Source organism: Suillus subaureus, assembly GCF_016647635.1.
Source record: "Suillus subaureus strain MN1 chromosome Unknown BJ212scaffold_9, whole genome shotgun sequence".
NCBI lineage: Eukaryota > Fungi > Basidiomycota > Agaricomycetes > Boletales > Suillaceae > Suillus > Suillus subaureus.
In genome coordinates, this window is record NW_024538565.1 from 283,903 (window position 1) to 299,134 (window position 15,232).

Genomic DNA, 15,232 nt, shown 5'->3' on the forward strand with positions numbered 1-15,232 from the left:
AAGCATAGGTAATGGATCAGGGAGCAGGACAGATATACAGATAGCTGAAATACTGGAGTTAGGGGATTACCAAAAGGAGATGAGCACTGGTTGTGGATTTGAATGAATTGTGGACTGGACCAGATGAGTGGACAGATTGGATGATGAGATGTTGGAGGGGGATAAGATGTGGATATGACAGTATCCCCCCTTTAGGGCTGATTCCTAGAGGCACAAGATCTGACGATCTGGACCAGACGATATGAGGGCAAGAATTGATGGAGAAGCTGATGGGTGGAGTTTGTGAGTTTGGGTTTCCACAGATATAAAGACACCAAAGTGTCCTAGGTCTTCCTTCCTTTCCCCACTTCACCCACTTATACTAGCTTTGAAATATCATGTCTGGCAACAAATCCAGTGGTCAGAAATCTGCTAGGGAGACTCTTGTGGAACTTCAGTGCCAGATGGCACTCGTGGAGGCTGCAGCTCAGAGAGAGGAAGAGGAAGAGGAGCAGAAGCATCAGGAAGTGGAATGGAAATGTGAGGAGAGGAAGCAGATAGAGCAGTCTGAGCTCTGGGTAGTAGTAGTGTCATAGCTCAGCTATGGCTGGTCCAGGCTTGGCTCTTACCAATAAACCAGCAGTTCGGCGATCCTCATGAACCAAGTCACTCATGTGTGGCTCGGTCTGGTCCACAAGGCAACCTCAACTGGCATGTATAACATAAGCCAAGAATGTGGGAACAATGGCTTGAGCTGGCTTCAAGCCAGCTGGAGGGGGTCGCATAGTGAACTCATTTTCAGGCTTTCTCCAACATCTCCCCACTATTTGGTTGGATTCACTGTAAGTTACCATGAATAAGGTCCCAGCTTGAGTGGATGGTAGATTTAGGCTGGGAGATATTTTAGGATCTGGCTCATATGGTATGTAGTCAATTTTGTTATCCTGGTTCAGACCCACTTATGTTGTACAACTTAGCTGTCATATATTCTGCATGAAATATCATCAATGATGATCATGTTGCTCTCAAACTTGAAACTGTTGTCAACCACTCATCTTCTCTGGAGTGTGAATACTGGATCTTGAAACAACTCGAAGGCAGAGTTGGCATCCCCTGCACCTTCTGGTTCAGTAGAGAGTCAGCGTATCATGTGCTGGTTCTCAAACTTCTTGGGCCATCACTCCACCAACTCTTCCTCACAAACAATCGAAGATTTAGCCTTCTTAATGTCATCAATCTAGGAGTCCAGTTGGTAAGTCATTTGGTCTGAGGTCTATGCAGATAGGTTGACTGACTTTCCTAGCTCTCACATCTTGAGTATATTCACTTTCACAATTATGTTCACAGCGACATCAAACTGCAGAACATCTTGGTGGGTCTTGGAAATTCAAGGCACACCGCCTTTATTATAGACTTTGGTATCATGAAGACATACTGGAACACTACAACCAGTGACCATGTGCCATTTCACCATGATTGAAGTCTCTCTGGCACTCCTGCATTCGCCTCGATCAACAATCACTTAGGAGTTGAGCCAGGTCATCGTGATGATCTTGAGTCACTCATTTACATGCTGATCTATTTCTTGTGAGGCTCCCTTCCATGGCTAACCCATGATGATGAGAAGTTGTCCAGCTCTACTATACTCGCATGCAAAGCACACACTACCATTGCAGAAATATGTCACAACATCCCCACTGAGTTTGCAACAATTCTTATTTACACCTGCTCTCTCACATTTGCAGAAGATCCTGATTATGATCACCTCCGTTCATTACTTCATGGTCTTTGTGCCACATTGCCTGCACCAGCTACATGCATGTTGGATTTCAGTCAACCCAATGGTTCTGCCATACATCCCCTTCTATCACCTGATCAGTGCTGTGTGGCCAAAGCAAGATCACCATGTCCACCAGAGGCAGTTCGCAGATTGACTTGTATGTGAGTAACCTGTTTGTTCCATATCTTTGAACTGAAGTTTAACTTAACTACAAGGTTACGCCCGTGCAATGGCTCCTCATGGTGTGCTACGTCAACTCCACAGCAGAAATGTTGACTGGTTACTGAATGTTGCTGTTGTAGACTACACATATATATTATAAGAGTCACACAATTTGGTTCCAAGTCTCATCCTTACATATGTTAGCAATATGTTAGTGTACTGCAATGGATCACATATATTTGTGCACTGCCTTCAGTGTGAACCACTTACTAATCTGTCTATTTTCCCTTCAGCATGCTGCGCATTGTGCAGCTATCAATCTTTGCACCAAACCTTCATCATCACTTAGAATCACCATATATTTTGCTGTCACATTTGCTCCTGCTGATCAGACATGATTGCCAAGGTGAGGGTCTCATTGGCACTTATGGTTATTTGCAACTGAAGTTTTGAATCACTTTTAAACAGGCTGCGTCACTAGGTGATAGGGTTCAGCAATTCAAGTTTTGTACAAGATAATAGTTGTTGTATCAATCATAAAACTGTATTTTGTGGTGATCAAATTCTAGGAGTGGTAGTCATCCACACCTACATGCAAGGCCACATGGGGGACCCTTTTCCAATGTATCGCTAACCTTTTGGTAGATGACTTTATTGCCTTGTGATCTGGGTTTGGAATTGAAACCCTGAGGATGAAGATAAGTTGTTTGTTTCTCAAGCTACTATCTATCTAATGGTAAAAGCCACATGGAGCCAATTCACTTTAGTCTCCAGGTATGTCCTTCACTGAGTGAGATCCCCCACCCACCCTCACCCCTACCAAATCATAGTGCTTTATAAGCTTTTATTGACAGAAAACAGATGAAGAAGACCAACTATGCCCACACCCTGTCAGTTATCCAACAGGTGCCAAACTTGTGCATCGCACTTTTACTGTTTGCTTCTCTTATATTGTCTAATTCATATCATCACCCTACAGGCTATCACATGCTGCATGGGTGACCTTCCACCAATACCCTGCCCTATTCCACCACATTGGCACCTGCGATGTGCTTCGCATACATGGGGATTTTCTGGGGTTTCCCAGGCAGAACTCTTATAAAGACAGACGGTTCTGTCATTGAGTTATCATCAAGTCTACTACAAATGTGAGGTCATTGACATGGACAGAATAAGACCCAGGCAACTGGTGTTTCTCCTGTTGCTACTGATATCCCCACTGCCTCTGCTGCTATCCCTGCTATCCCCACTGCCATCCCAGCTGCTATCCCCATTGCTATCCCAGCTGCTATCCCTGCTGCTGCAGCAAATGCCACTACTCTACAGCACCCCTGTTAGTGTCAACTTCCTGTCAGGTACAGAACCAGTGATGCAGCTCCTGCTGGTCCAGATGAGGGTGAAGTTTTTGACCTCAACAATGTCTCAGGGGATGAAGAGGAACCAGAAAATCTTGCTGCACCCACTGCTATGGTGCCTGTGGGCTCTAATCTGAGCCCACTCCAGACCATCACCAGCACTGTTTGCACCGACCCTTTAGCCACTGGCAACCTCAAGCAGCCTAAAGGGCCTACTGATATCAATCACTTCTACTGGATTGACCCTGATATGAAGAGCAAAACTTGCATCCCTTGCAAGTAAGTATTGTGTCTGCAATCTTGTATTGTTTCTCACTCTCTTCACCAGGACACTGCATGACATTGACACAACACACAAGGTCATGGTATATGCAGGCTCAACATCCAGCTCAGCTCCCTGTACACATGCTTTCACTCACCACACTGAACTTTATCTGGAAGCAGCCAAGCATTTTTGCTGGTGCATACAGATAAAGGATCTCAATGAACGCCTTGCTGAAGGGTGGTCACTGAAGACGATTCATGAACAGCTCAAGAAATCACCTTGCACGATGCAATCACTTGGTCCCCCCCCTAACAAGGGATCTGGTGCCTTGCTGGGAGGAACCTGCTCTCCAGAAGATCAAATTCCAGACTTCATGCTTGACAAAATGCATTGTCAAATTGTCAAGTTTATTGTTGCCGATGATCAGGTGAGTAGCAGTTTGTGCCTACAGCCACCATTAATAATCGCCCCCAGGCAATCAATATGATTGAGTGCCCTGAATTCTGGTGCCTCATCTGTCTCTTGCACCCAGAAATTGGCGAGACCAGCCTATTTCACTGCACAAAGGCTCGTGAAATGGTAATTGAGCAATGGCAGGAATACTTCCTGGCATTGAAGAATGATCTTGCTGTAAGTGCATAGCTGCCAAGTGTGCTATGAAGTATCTTATTCCTTTTAGCATGCGCAGGGAAAAGTCTGCTTCACCTCTGACCTGTGGTTGGATCAAAAGCTCCAGCCATTCATGGCCTTTATGGCTCATTGGATCACCAAGGCCAATAATGATTCAATGCTTGTGTTAAAGACAGCCCTCCTTGCTTTCCACCATATTCCAGGAAGCCATGATGGACAAAGTCTCAGTTCTATGATTTTATATCTCCTCAATCGTGCAGACACTGCAGCCAAGGTCAGTACTTGTTTGTATCGTGTTGTGTGCTCTGACATTGTTCAGACTGGGCATTTTACTCTTGATAATGTGGGCAACAATCAAACTGCAATGCAGGAGCTCTCCAACCTACTCAGGCAATGTGGGATTGATTTTGATTCTGTTGAACACAGAATACCATGTTTCCCACACATAATAAACATATGCGTGAAGCATGTTATCAACAATTACGTTGCTGCTGACTATTCCACTGTGGCCAATACATGGACAGTCGAAGACCAGATCATCAAGAAAGTTGATTACGTCCAGGCTTTGCAAGCTAAGCCTCTTGAGCATGCCAGGAATATCGTGCAATTGATCCATGCATCAAACCAGCAGCATGACAGGTTTCGCAAGTGCATCCTTAGGGGTAATGAGGATGGGTGGTTTCGAGATGACAGTGGTGACCTTATAAAGCTCCCGGTCATAGAACTCCTCCTCAATGAGTCCACTAGATGGGATTTGGTCTATATCATGATTAACCATTTGCAGACACTGCAGCAGGTAAGATGCCACATCATTAAACATACCTTATGGACTAATACTGGCCCACCCAGGTGGAAACTGCCTTTTTTTGATGCTTGGCCTCAATGCAACATATCTAAGAAAAGATTGAGCAAGATGGATTGGCAGTTCCTCCAGGACCTGGAAGTGATTTTGGAGGTAAGTACTGATGCATTTGAAGCTTGCGATCCAACTTACCATTTCATACCAGGCACCCCATGCTGCCTAGCAAAAACTCTCCAGCAAAAGCACTCCCTTGCTGAGCCATGCCATTCCAACTTTTGAAGAGTTGATCAACAGCTGGGAGTCTATTGGCTTGCACATCCCTCACTGTAAGCCTATCATCAACATAGCCTTACTCTGGGCAAGCAAATACACCGATCAGATGGGTGTGACACATGCTTATGCTGTCACTATGTGTCAGTCCCATGTTTTGTTTTAATGAATATTGATCTCATGATTACTTTTATAGTCATTGATCCTGCGATGTGGATGTCTTGGATGGACAGTCTATGGGAGGCTGATTGTGTCAAGGATGCCAAGGAGTTTATCTTGAAGCTGGTATGTCTCTGTAGCAAAATAAAGCATGATGTTGGATTGATTTGTTCTCCAGATGCATAGCAAGTGAGCAGAAAACTCTATACCTGTGCATTTTCAACCTGTAGTGGTTCCACAACCACTGCCACACACACTAGGCTCACATTGCTATGGACTTCCCATGGTGCATGCACATGTGCAACATCACCATGAGAGTGGTCAAATGGTAGATCAGGAGTTCGCAGCATATGCCATGGCTACACTTAGTCCTCATGGAACAGATATACTTGTGTTTTGGAATGTGAGTTCACAACCTCTTCAAGTCACCCTTTGTTGTTAACTATGAGCTGTCTACTAGGCTTCGCAGTCTATGTTTCCAACTATTTATTCTATCACCATGGACTATGCCCCAATACAAACCTCTGTGGTGCCATGCGAGTGGGTATTTTCATAAAGTAGTGAAACCCATACAAAAAAAAGGAATTGCCTCAGCCCCATTTTGATGGAGGCATTGCAGATGGTCAAGTTTTTCCTTAAGAAAGAATGGCTTAATTTTACAAAAGGTTGGGCAACCTCTCAATGGGACATGGAACATGGGGTGGTACATGATAGAGGCTCTAGCAAGCTTTTGACATCTACCGACATCACAAATGATGCTCTTCTCAGAGCCATTGCAGAGGAGGAGTGCAACAATATTGAGGACACTGCTATTATTTACGAAAAGTGACACTTATTTCTTATCTGACTTTTGTTTGTCTGCCATCTACTGTTTTGCCTCTTGCCTTTTGCTTGCACTTTCTTGCACTTTCTTGTGCTGATTTTGATTTCAATGCTTTATTTGTTTCTTACCAGCCACACAGTGAATAGCTGACAGTGTGTGCTATGCCTGACCCAGTCCCAACCATCCCTGATATCAACATGTTATGATTGCCAGCAAGGAGTTGGTGGACTGTTGAGGCTATGGGTGGTGTTTTCACCAAGCTCATTCCATGCAACACTGACATTCTAGGCCCCAGGCTGCTGGTTCTAACTAATTATGCATTTAATAAGAGCCCATCGCTGGCAGCTCATCACTGGCAGCTCATCACCACCAATGCTGGCAAAAATTCAGCAAACTTGCACTTTTGCTTCTTTTGCTGCCTCTCTACAGGCAGAAGAGAGCCAACTCCATGACAAACAACAGGAAATGGACAAAGCCAAAGTGAGTACACACAATTACAAGGAGGCAGCTTTCTTATCCTGCTTTAGATCACGGATGCTGTTTGTCCCTAAAGTAACCCTCCAGAACTGGGCTTGTGAGTTCCAACAATGGACTGGGATATACTCTGACTTGAGGCTTGGGTCTTTGTACAGCATGCATATAAAAGCCCCTCTGGACAGACATCCTGTAATCATCTAACCCCCTCTCCTTGATGTCTCCTTACCTATCTCGCCTTACCATCCTAGAACACAGTGCTTCTTCCTACCCAGATGCCCCAGTCTTCAGAGTCCCCTGATCTGATCTATTAACTGGTCAGGTACATGATTGGTCATCAATAACTTACTCCCAGTTCAAGCATGATATCAAATTCACTGCTTGCTATTGGTGTCAGGTGCTCGAGTCTGACAGTGTGTTGGAGAATTCTGTTGTGGGTTTATGGTATGTCTGTCGAGCTCCTCTTTCATTTAGGTTGCTGATGTCATGACTGCAGGCTACCAGGAATGGCATATCAGGATGTTCTCCACATTTATTGCCTTTTGCAAGCTGGATATGTCCCTCAGCTCTTCAGTATTCATTTGCCAAATCCTGACATCATGCTTGAACTGCTCACAAAGATGTTTCCTCTTGGATGTATGTCCATTAGTTCATATTGCCCTCCCCTGCCTAACTCTTTTCCAGGGGCAGCATGTGTTACATCACTCAAACATTCAGTGAGCCCTACATTGAATCATTTATGCTTGATTTTCTGACATGGTTTCAATGCTCATCAGTGCTTTGCAGCATGGGTCTTGTCTCGCCTGGCTTTTGCCCAACTTTTGCCAACTTGAAAGCTTGAAACAACAGTGTGCGGGTCATTGTGAAGCTGCTGCTTAGAATTGGACATCACCCTTGTAAAATACAGATAGGTGTTATTGATAACATATGGCAGCCAGCTGAGTTGGATGTCTTCCTGCAAAAATAGTCTTGATTGTGGCATTCAGCTGTACTTCTCAGGCCTAGGACAAGCCAATGGGTTGTTGGCAGGTTCTGTTCCTGTGCATGTGGCTACCTGCTATGATTATGAATCATACATGCCAATGTTCCTGTTTTCTTCAACCAGCATTTTACAATGAAAACACTTCCAATCCCCATATTATGTCACATCGTATATGGGAATGTGGGTCTATCCATTGCTTCATGAACAGTAATGCTCCATCATCATGGTACATTCAATGGATGAGCCAAGGGACACGTCAGCTCCCAGCAGCCAGGACAGTCTGAGGAACACTGGGACAGCACTTCCAGATACCTGTTCCAACTTATCAGTGATTCTGGACCTTAGTCACAGCCATTTCATTACTGTTTCATCAAAACCATGATGGGCTAATTTGAGGATGCTGTGGCGTACACAACAGGTATTCTAACCTGGTATTTACTTGGTAAGAATGCTTGCACAGCATGTATGCAACTCCCACTGTCACAATGATCTTTAGTTCTGTGTTTGCTACAACTGGTGAGTACACCAACATGATTTTCTCTTGGTGACATCTACGAGCAAGTGTGTCGACAGTAGTCAGTGTTGGCCTGTATCACTATGTCCCCATGGAGTGGATCTGTGTCCTTGTGAGTCATGTTGTTTCTGCAGCTTGCATCTGTTTCACATTCTTTTCCAGTTCGTGGTGTTGTACAGTATATCAGCTGGTATGGATTTCAATTGTTGACGATGCACTCTCTTGACCCCACATCTCCAGCCCTCCACTTGGGCCAGGTGCTGAAGTATAAACTGTGGTGGATGATTCCCATGGTGACCTTCATGGGTCTATTGGAAATATTAGGATGGAGTGCCAGGTTATGGTCAAGTCGGAACCCCAGGCTTTTGACACCTTATGAGATGCAGTGAGTGTTCATCCAGAAGGAATCACTTGTGTGCACACTTGAACCCTTTCACTGCAGGATCATTGGCACTATCATAGCACCTACCCCACTAGTTGCAGCCAACTTTATCATCCTTGGCAAGGTTATCACTCAAATTGGATCCCAGTACAGCCATCTAACCCCAAAGATATGTTAGTGTTGTTTGAATTCTCAAATGTCAGCTTTGATTTACTAATTTAGCATAGACACCATCATTTTCTCTGTTTTGTTAGTGTTATACATTCAAGCAGTGTTGATTTTTCATATCTCCTCTTCTCCTAGGATGTCGTTTGCTTGATCATACAAGCTGTGGGAGGCACATTCACTGCACATGCTGCCAGCATGAAGACAAACACTATGATGGTATGTACATCATCTCATGTTTTGTCTGGCATTCACATCATCGAGACAGGGCACAAACATCATGCTAGGAGGAATTGCTGCTCAGCTATGTGCATGATGAGTGCCCCTGTAACTTCTCACTGAAACTCATGTCCTTCTCTTTCCAGTTGCAATAGTGATCTATGTCGCTTTAGTGGCTGAGACTCTCTTGCATCTGAGATATAACATGCCCTTCCATTACGTTGACCAGCCTCACATATTGGAGAAAGGCCAACCTGCTGTGAGTAAGAAATTGCAACTTATGCTTTTTGGAATGGCATTCAATTCTGGACACAGATTGAGAGCTGCTGTGGGCCATCTCATCACTGCACGAATGTAACAAGCCTTGACATTACAAAAGGAGCCCGGGAACATGATCTACAACTATGGGACTTATATGTACAACTATCCGTTCCTCATGTTCCTTGCATCCCTTGATGCGGCAGGTGCATTCAATCGAATTGGTGAGTTGTTGTTGGCATCTGCATGAGTTTGATTGCTACTGACCAAAATCTCAGTCCTCTTTAGGATCTCCTGCACACTGATGAGTACTCACCTGTTCCCTTCAAGCCTGAATCCTAGCGCCCTCACCAATGTGACCTGAATTGCCAATGGCTGCCCTGACACATGCACCGGTATCACCTCCTGTGCTGGTGCCTGTGTACCTCTTGCCCTTGACATCTCTGCACTCAGCACCCTCGCCATCACCTCTCTCGCTCTCTAAATAGTGATATGGTGCTGATTTGTATATTAGCACATGTTTTAACATAAAAAAGGTACAACATACTGCAAATTGAGGCCCCATTTCTGTTGTATTGGATGGATCTTTGGACTCGAGTCACTTAGGTAGATTGGTGATTATCAATAGATACAATGTAACATTTCTAAATTTAATCTCAACTTAAATTTACATCATTCTAAAATTATCTACAAGTTGGCTTGAGCCAGTGTACAGCTACTAATGGTGGCTGTATCAGCTGGACCAAGTTGACATTATGTAAGCAGCATGACTTTGAAGTTTCAGTCAAGCCTGTGAATCAGAACTGGCTTTTGCTGGTGCTAGCTGAACCAGTGGCAACACTACTGGGTAGCACAGGAAGAGAAGAGGCAGAGGGCTGAGGTGGCCAGGGGGGTGAGTGATGACACCTCTATCAGATCTGGAACTAAGGGATATGCTAGTCTCAGTCTGCTTCTATGTCTGGAGCTCAGGATGCACCCTGCACTTGTTGTGTCAATAAGAGCAAGGTGTGCTCCTGGGAGGATGCCAAGTCTAATGTGCTGGTGAGGTATTCCTTGTCTTGGACATCTGGAACTGGGTGTACTGATGTCCAGATAGATCAAGTCTTGTGACATCTGCAGGGTCAATAGGGCCTCCTGTCCTGGAAGTGTGGATAAGCCTAGGGAACCGAAGTGGAAGAGGCAGTGTGCTGTGGTGACTCTGTCTCTGAAATACAAGGGTAAGAGATGTCAGAAGAGCCCTACCCCTGAGGAGCTGGAAGTGGAGGATGCCTCCAATCCGCAGACTGGAATAGAGACAGATGAGGGGAGTGTGGAGTATGATGACCAGGCCTGGGTTGCTGCTGCTAACAGCATAGTAGCAGAACTGGCCCGGACCAATGGGCTCCTCCAGGAGAGTATTGGAGCTGCAGAAGGGAGTAGGTTGGTGATGGAGCAGATAAATACTAACATGGAGGACTTCATCCAGTAGCAGATGGACTTCCAGTCCATCCTCCTGGAGGGGATCCGGAATGGGTTCTGGATTGCGGATGTCTCTACTCTGGATGATGCTGACAAGGATGTTGAGGAGGAGGCTGGAGGATCCAGAGGGGACATGGAAACTGATGGATGAGGAGCTCTGGATTTCCACTCCTGCCCCTAATGTACTCGTATCTGATTTTGTACTCATTGTAACACAATAGGACTGGGTTTGTCTGGATACACAGAGTGAAATACCAAAACTAGGTCCAATGTGTTTCCAAGTTCTGTGGCTAGTAACCAGGATGTCTCTTCATCTGTCCCTTCATATCCAGACCACTGGACAAGGTAGAGAAGCTGACATTGTCATCTCTGGTGGTCCAACTTAGAGTCTAGGATTTCGGATATCTCATATTCTGGTTCTCTGTTGACTTCTGTTGGAGGTGGGGGTAGTTGGATACAATTAGGGATAGTGTTTGGAACTGTGGGTTCTAGTTGGGAGACATGGAAGACCAGATGTACTGAGTGCATGGAATCTGGGAGTCGGATGGTGAAGGAATGCAATCTGGGACAGGATATAATGTCAAAAGGACCTAAGTTCTTTTCCGAGAGTTTCTTGGAGGGATGAGTGGAACAGAAGTACTTTGCTTTGACAAAGACTTGATCTCCAACCTTGAAGTCTGGGGCTGGTATCCGCCTTGCATCCGCAGGTCCTTGATAATGTTCTTGTGTGTGGGTCATTTCTTATCAGAGGAATTGGTGAAGCTCATTGAGGTCTATGGCATATTCCTGTGCATGGATGGAGGAAAGGTCATGTTCTGGGTAGATGGATATGTTTGGATGGTACCCCTTGTTGGTGAAGAAGGGTGAGACTCCAGTGGTAGCACTCGGAGCATTGTTGTATGCAAATTCAGCCAAGGGGAGTAGTTCCAACCAGTTATCCTGCTGATAGTTACAGTAGATCTGGAGGTATTGTTCTAGGGTTTGGTTGGCACGCTCAGTTTGTCCATCTCCTTCCAGATGATATCTGGACGTGAAGTGGAGGATCATATCTAATGCTTTCCTAAGGACCGGAAGAAGTGGGATATGAACTCTGTTCCCTGGTCTGAGGTTACATGGGATGGAACACTGTGCTTGGAGAACACATGGAGTAGGAACAAGCAAGCGAGGTCCAGAGAGGTGATAGTGTTGTGGGTCAGAACGAATATTGCTTGCTTGGATAGATGATCTATAATAACAAGGATGGCTGTGAAGCCAGAGGAGTCTGGAAGTTGCTCAATGAAATCCATGGAGATGGAGTTCCAAGGCTTGTCTGGAACAGGGAGTTGTTTGAGCAATCTGTATGGCTTATGTCTGTCATATCCCATATGCCAGACATAGATCCCATCATATTCCCACGCTTTCTGGACCTATTTCCAGACCCCATATCCAACTCATTCCTGGATCCCCTATCCTGTCCACCCTATGCACATTCCATCCAGCAAGACATCCAGACTTTACCTCCTCTTGGATTCCAGACTACATCCACCACCTCACATATCTCAGTCCTGTTTCCGCCCTGCCTTCTGGATCCCCAGATCTCCGGATATTAACTGTTACTATCTTTGGACCTATTCCTGCCCTCTATCCAAGATCCTGCACCTATCCCCATTTAGGCATCTCTGCCTTTCCAGTTCTTGGTTATCTCTGTTTCCATCTTGCTGATTGATCCTTGTACTAGTTTCATCTCTGAGTTCATTTACTTATGTTCTGTCTTACTTACCAATGTGTTTCTGCATGCTCGTACATAGCCTTACTCCTTTGCTTACTGATCCTCTCAGATAGCCTCTAGTATATAACCCCTGTACAACTACAGTAGAGTCCTCAGTCTGAATATCATCTTAGATCCTATTCATCACCTTAGATCTGCCCAATCTTCTTCTGGACTTCGGTCCATCTGAGCTTGTCCTTTTCCGTAAGGCCTAGGGAAGGATTCCCTAGGCTGGAATTCTGGACCTTCAGATTTGTCCCCTATGTCTCTGTCCCAAGTCTAGGGATTGCTTCCCTAGGCTGGAGTCTTGCCTTTCCGGCACTTACCCTCTTTCCGGACTTAGGTCCACCTCCTGTCCCTCTGACTCTACCTTAGGATAGTCTACCTCTGTTTGTTTCTACATTGGACGAAGTCCAATGTAACCCCTATTCCTTCCGGACCTCCAGACCTCCTGTCCTGTGCACCTCTGGGTGTCCTGTCCTTTGGATGTTCCGCCCTCCATACCTTTGGATGTCCCATCCTCTGGACCTTCAGTCCTCCTGTCCTCCATACCTCCGGACATCCTACCCTTTCATCCTGTTTCCTGTAGAAGTACTACCTTGCAGTGGGAACTCTCCTGTGCTCCTCCAGAAGTCCTCCTGCACTCTCCACCAGAGTAGCCAGCCTCCGGAAGTCCTCCGGACTTCATCGGACCATCATCAGACTTCCTCTGAAATGAAGGGCACATACTCAGGTAAGGGGCACAGCGTACGAGCTGAGGCCAAGCCCCTCTGAGTCAGTCTCTCTCTCCTTTGAGCATGGTTCTTAACAATTTCTCTAATCAATGCAGTTGCCTTTTGCTGGGCCTGCAAGTTAGAAGGTTCCAAGCAGTTCAGCATCTTCCTATGTTCTTCCGGTGCCAAGATCCATTCCATATCCACTTTGTCTGATGCTCCAGATCTATCTGTGATCCCTCCAGAGTATCATGAATATGTGGATGTCTTTGACAAGGGAAAAGCCAGCCAACTTCCTCCTCATCGGCCTTATGACCTAAAGATCGACTTAGAGGAAGGTACTGCTCCACCCCTAGGCACCATATATTCCCTTTCCCCGGTTGAGCTTAAAGCTCTCCGGAAGTTCCTGGATGAAAATATCTCATCCAGACTCCTCCACTCCTCCTCCTCTCCACATGGAGCCCCTGTCCTGTTTGTCAAGAAGAAGGATGGTTCCCTGTGTCTTTGTGTGGATTGCTGTGGCCTGAACAAGATCACCAAAAAAGACCGCTATCCATTGCCCCTCATTGCCAACCTCTTAGACTCTCCAAGCTGCGCCAAAGTTTACACTAAGATTGACCTCCGGTCCGCTTACCATCTCATTCGGATCTCTTCTGGAGATGAGTGGAAGACAGCATTCCAGATGTGCTATGGCTCCTATGAGTGGTTAGTTATGCCTGAGGGCCTCACCAATGCTCCAGCAGCTTTCCAGTGTTTTGTCAATAGCATCTTTGCCAATATGCTTGACATATGCATTGTGGTGTATCTGGACAACATCCTCATCTATTCCCATGACCTTGCATCCCATAAGCAACACATCCGAGAAGTACTTCAATGACTCCAAAAGCATCAACTCTATGCCAAACCAGAGAAATGCAAGTTCCACTCTGATTCCATAGAATACCTTGGCTACCTCCTATCTCCAGAAGGCCTTACTATGTCATCCAATAAAGTCAAAGCCATTGTTGACTGGCTGGAGCCAAGGAAGGTGAAAGATGTTCAATCCTTCCTTGGATTCACAAATTTCTATTGTCATTTCATCTTCAACTACTTGGACATTGTCACTCCACTCACCTGGCTTACATGCAAGAATGTTAACTGGGACTTTTCTGAGGATTGCTGGAAATCATTTGTTGCACTCAAGAAAGCTTTCACTTCTGCTCTGGTGCTCACACACTGGATCCCAAACATTCCTATTGTCATTGAGACTGATGCTTCTGACTATGCTATCGCTGGAATACTGTCAATTGTATGTCTGGACTCAGAGCTTCGTCTGGTAGCATTCTATTCTAGAACCCTGTCTGCTCTGGAACTCAACTATGATACCCATGACAAGGAACTCCTAGCCATATATAAAGCTTTCTGGACCTGGCAACACTACCTAGAAGGCTTGTCTGAGCCTATTGATGTTGTCACAGACCACAAGAACTTTGAGTACTTCACAACCACCAAACTCCTCTCTCGCTGTCAGGCATGTTGGTTGGAGTTCCTCCACCAATTCAATCTCATCATCTGTTTCTGTCCCGGAAAACTTGGAGCAAAACCGGATTCCCTCACTAGACACTGGGACATCTATCCTAAAGAGGGGGATAAGGACTACGCTCAAGTTAACCCTCATAACTTCTGTCTGGTGTTCATGTCCAAACAGTTAGCTTCGTCCCTACAAGCATCAACCTTAGCATATCCAGTGCTCCGAGCAGCTGTATTCATGGATGTTGACCAACTCCAAAATGATATCCTATCCACTCTCCCCAATGACCCTATTGTGTCCACTTGAATGTCCAGTCCTCCAGATCCCAGATGGGCCATGGACAATAGTGGTTTCCTCCATTGCAACAATCATATATATGTCCCTGATTCCAATGACCTCTGACTTTGTGTCCTCTGGAACACACATGACCATCCTCTGTCTGGACACTTTGGCCAGAATTGGACATTAGAACTCATCCAATGTGAATACACCTGGCCCAGAATACACACCTATGTCAAAGACTATGTTAAATCATGCACCACCTGTGCCTGAGCCAAGGTTCTGAGACATTGTTAAGAACCATGC

The 15,232-nt window shown here is 45.5% G+C and overlaps 3 protein-coding genes across 3 annotated transcripts; all 3 read left to right on the forward strand.

Moving 5' to 3' along the window:
- Positions 1–3,083: 3,083 nt before the first annotated feature.
- Positions 3,084–3,750, forward strand: BJ212DRAFT_1298051 (uncharacterized protein; the record flags this gene model as incomplete). Its single annotated transcript, XM_041332650.1, has 3 exons — positions 3,084–3,276; positions 3,297–3,555; positions 3,636–3,750. 3 exons carry the CDS (start codon positions 3,084–3,086, stop codon positions 3,748–3,750), a joined length of 567 nt encoding a protein of 188 aa, XP_041195116.1.
- Positions 3,751–7,027: 3,277 nt separating this feature from the next.
- Positions 7,028–7,319, forward strand: BJ212DRAFT_1236226 (uncharacterized protein; the record flags this gene model as incomplete). The annotated part of the gene is made up of 2 exons (XM_041329539.1): positions 7,028–7,143; positions 7,196–7,319. Coding segments are annotated over 2 exons (240 nt in total), but the record flags the coding sequence as incomplete, so codon positions are not given.
- Positions 7,320–8,271: 952 nt separating this feature from the next.
- BJ212DRAFT_1267314 (RTA1 like protein-domain-containing protein) lies at positions 8,272–9,319 on the forward strand (the record flags this gene model as incomplete). Its single annotated transcript, XM_041330648.1, has 8 exons — positions 8,272–8,307; positions 8,358–8,385; positions 8,436–8,580; positions 8,638–8,750; positions 8,805–8,830; positions 8,881–8,961; positions 9,011–9,050; positions 9,108–9,319. Coding segments are annotated over 8 exons (681 nt in total), but the record flags the coding sequence as incomplete, so codon positions are not given.
- Between the last annotated feature and the right edge of the window lie 5,913 nt (positions 9,320–15,232).